The sequence below is a fragment of the Austrofundulus limnaeus genome, unplaced genomic scaffold (assembly GCF_001266775.1).
Source record: "Austrofundulus limnaeus strain Quisiro unplaced genomic scaffold, Austrofundulus_limnaeus-1.0 Scaffold124, whole genome shotgun sequence".
In the NCBI taxonomy this organism is placed as follows: domain Eukaryota; kingdom Metazoa; phylum Chordata; class Actinopteri; order Cyprinodontiformes; family Rivulidae; genus Austrofundulus; species Austrofundulus limnaeus.
The window spans coordinates 774943-778138 of NW_013952526.1; the positions used below are offsets into that span (position 1 = coordinate 774943).

General features: G+C 38.4%; 1 protein-coding gene across 1 annotated transcript in view; it reads left to right on the forward strand.

Moving 5' to 3' along the window:
• The first annotated feature begins 725 nt into the window (after window positions 1–725).
• LOC106522232 (adhesion G-protein coupled receptor G5-like) overlaps window positions 726–3196 on the forward strand; it is a 4047-nt gene continuing 1576 nt past the window's right edge. Inside the window, exons 1-2 of the mRNA XM_014015172.1 lie at window positions 726–815; window positions 1876–1991. Coding sequence (XP_013870626.1) covers window positions 726–815; window positions 1876–1991 — 206 coding nt within the window. The remainder of the gene's footprint in view (window positions 816–1875; window positions 1992–3196) is intronic.

Sequence of the window (3196 nt, forward strand, 5' to 3'; positions counted from 1 at the left end):
ACTRTGTAAATGYATGTTGAGCTGCAGTCAGGCCAGCTGTCTCCTTAAATGATGAGAGTATRAAAGTTATCTGTATAAGACAAACAAACTGAAATTCCAGCCTGTGTTATGATAATTAACTTCAKTGGTGACCAGCTGAGGGGRYCAGGCTGTCTCYATGATTACTGAAAAATACATGTCCATAACTAAGCTTTCAAACCAACTACCTGCCTGTATTTTGTTTTTGCAGACTGTGATGGGCTCAGAACTGTATGAAGGAAAGTTATTTGGTGTGACTGTGAGCGGCAAGAATATTTCAGGACTTCAGGAGCGAGTCAACATCACCATAAACATTACTACACACATAAATGTAATCACAACTCATTTACATAACTGTAGCCTATTGTTGCATTCTGTGCTATTATGTTGCTGCCACTGGATAATTTATTAGTCACYAGTATTCATAAAATGATCAAACATCTCTAAATAAACCCCATGTAAACCAAGAGTGTTTTTGTGCCATAGAACACCCAGGAACCCCGATGTGGGTTCTTGCATGTGTCAACGAACAGTAAGTATCAAATGTCACATTTGTCATGAGCGGTAACATAYGGGGACTTATTCTTGTTCATATCCATAAAAGACAAATGTGGTTCAGTGTCTTTATATTCAACAGCACAGTGAGCTGATGTCATGTGACAGCATCATGATCACAACAAGTCTGTCTGTTTGATTTACCAGTGTTTATGACAGAKGGATGTCTGACCCTGTGGGATCGTAATGGGAATGAAATCACCTGCTCCTGTAACCGTCTCACATACTTTGGTGTGCTCTTGGTAGGAATAACACTTTATTCTTAGTGCACTTTACAAGCATACAAAGATTCAAAGAATCCTATGTGCCTTTTGTGCATTAACCAGCTGTCCAGGTACATTAGAGTTCTTGTTCTCAGAGTCATATACAAACATGTTGTATAACACTAAAAACACAGAATAAATGGGAACAATAAAATGCCATACACTATATTTACACTGACAGCTAGTGCAATCTACACCTTCACTTTTTATCTGGCACATGAAATTAGATAGTGTAGGATTATTTTTGCACCTGTTCAATACTTTTGTTTTGTACAGGTTTAGTATCTGAGTAGAGAGTGAGCTGGATGGAGGGAGTCCTTGACATTTACCTCTGCCCTTTTTCAACAGTGCTGTACATACATAGATTCCATGTAAAGATGTGTTGTCCCATCCATCCTCTCCACAGTCATTACACTTTGCAGAGACTTTCTCTCTGCCTGTCTGGTGTCCTCAAAACAGACAGTGATGTCTGAAGTTAGAATAATCTATATCAGTCCTCTGTAGGCCTGGGTAAGAGGGTGCTGGTTCTGACCCGCTTTCTTGAGCAGAGGAGACTGTAGGAGACAAAGTAAAAACAAGCAACAAAGGAATGAAGGGAGTAACTCTTTATCTTCTCTTCTCTTGAAATGTGTTTATTCTGACGTGATATTTTAGCATACAGTCCACAGCTCATTCATGTTCTCAGTAACCTGCACCATGAAAGCTGATTAAGGGTCAATGAAAAGCTCCGTTCGTGTGTCTCACTGATTTTAGTGCATGACAAAAATTGCACAGTTTTCTTACCGCCCACTAAGCCCTTGTGCATTGCCCCCATTCAGAATTTGTTCTCACAGAGGTATGCAGAGATCATTGTGATTGGTGAGAGCTTTGTGGGTGTTTCAAATACAAAACCCACAAGTTGTTGTAGAAATCAAAGATAAATGAGTTAAAAAGGACAAAAGATATTTGTACACACTTTTTATTCTAACATAACAAAGTCATATGCCACGTTAAAACTGCTTAAATTTGAACAAAATGTGAAATGGTATTTTCTCCACAGGTATCTACAATCCTCTCACCTACAGACCAGAAGATTTTGTCGTACATTACTATTATTGGCTGCAGCATTTCCCTCTTTGCTCTAGTCATCACTGTTCTGATCTTCATCACTAACAGGTAAAATGACTGAGGACRTTTCTCTCAGCATCCAAATAATTTCATCCTGTTATCTTTTTATTCCCCCATTCCCCTTATACATTTATATGACCCCCACTGGTAGAAATTATAGAAGTGGCCGACCTACACTTAGCTAGCAAACAGTTTTGTGATAGACCCCATAAGTTGGGGTGCTATTTGAAAAGTTGGGTTCTGGACATCCAAAATTGCATATATCTCCAAAACTCGTCAACATAAGAACTTCATGTTTTTGTTGCTGTTTAGCTCTGATGAAGACCTATTGTTTCATGGCATCTTTATGTGTTTCTATGCAATGTTCACCTACAAAAGAATCAAAATGCACGACTGAAAATTGTTATTTGAAGACTGTACATCTATAAACATATCATTTCTTGATTGAATTTGGCACAGATGTCCTATCTGACCTACACCAAGAGTCCAACAGCCCCATAAGCATGTTCATTAACTCCACCCAAAATGGCTTCCACTCATTTCTATGTCTGTAAAGCATCTACAGAACAGTTACATAGTAGATTAGTATATAAATGACATCATGCAAGTGATGCATAGTTTGTTTCATTATCACTCTACTCAAATAGACAGATTTGCTTTTTTGTTTTCCATCAACAAAACATTTTATTTGTAATGACTATTCCAAAGTCACTTCTCATATAAATATCAGAACATCTTACTTAAACAGTCGCAACACAAAGTTCTGGTGCATGAGTGTTTTGCATATGTGCGGGGATCATATATGCTACCGTTATGGGGTATGTAGTTTATTATGACCCCCGCACGCAAAGCGTAAGAGGGAGTCATATTGTTTTTGTACTTTTTTTTTTTTTTTCAGTGATTTTTGGTCAACTGTAGCACAAAAACGGCTGCACGGGTCAACATGAAATTTGGCAGGGCTGTAGATGAGTCTGATCTACACTGCGCCATGGTTTTACGATAGCCGCATATTTGAGGAGGGGGCTCCTTTCAAAGACGGGGTGTCAGGACATGCAAAAATGCTTATAACTCAGAAACTGTTCAACATAGAAGCTTCAGATTTCTTTTGTTGTTTAGCTCTGATGAAGCTCTATCCATCAGGCCCACCAATCAGTGCCCCCAAAAATGGTTATCTGGACATACAAAAATGGTTATAGCTCAAAAACTATTTAATATATAAGCTTCAGATTTCTTTTGTTGTTTAGCTCTGATGA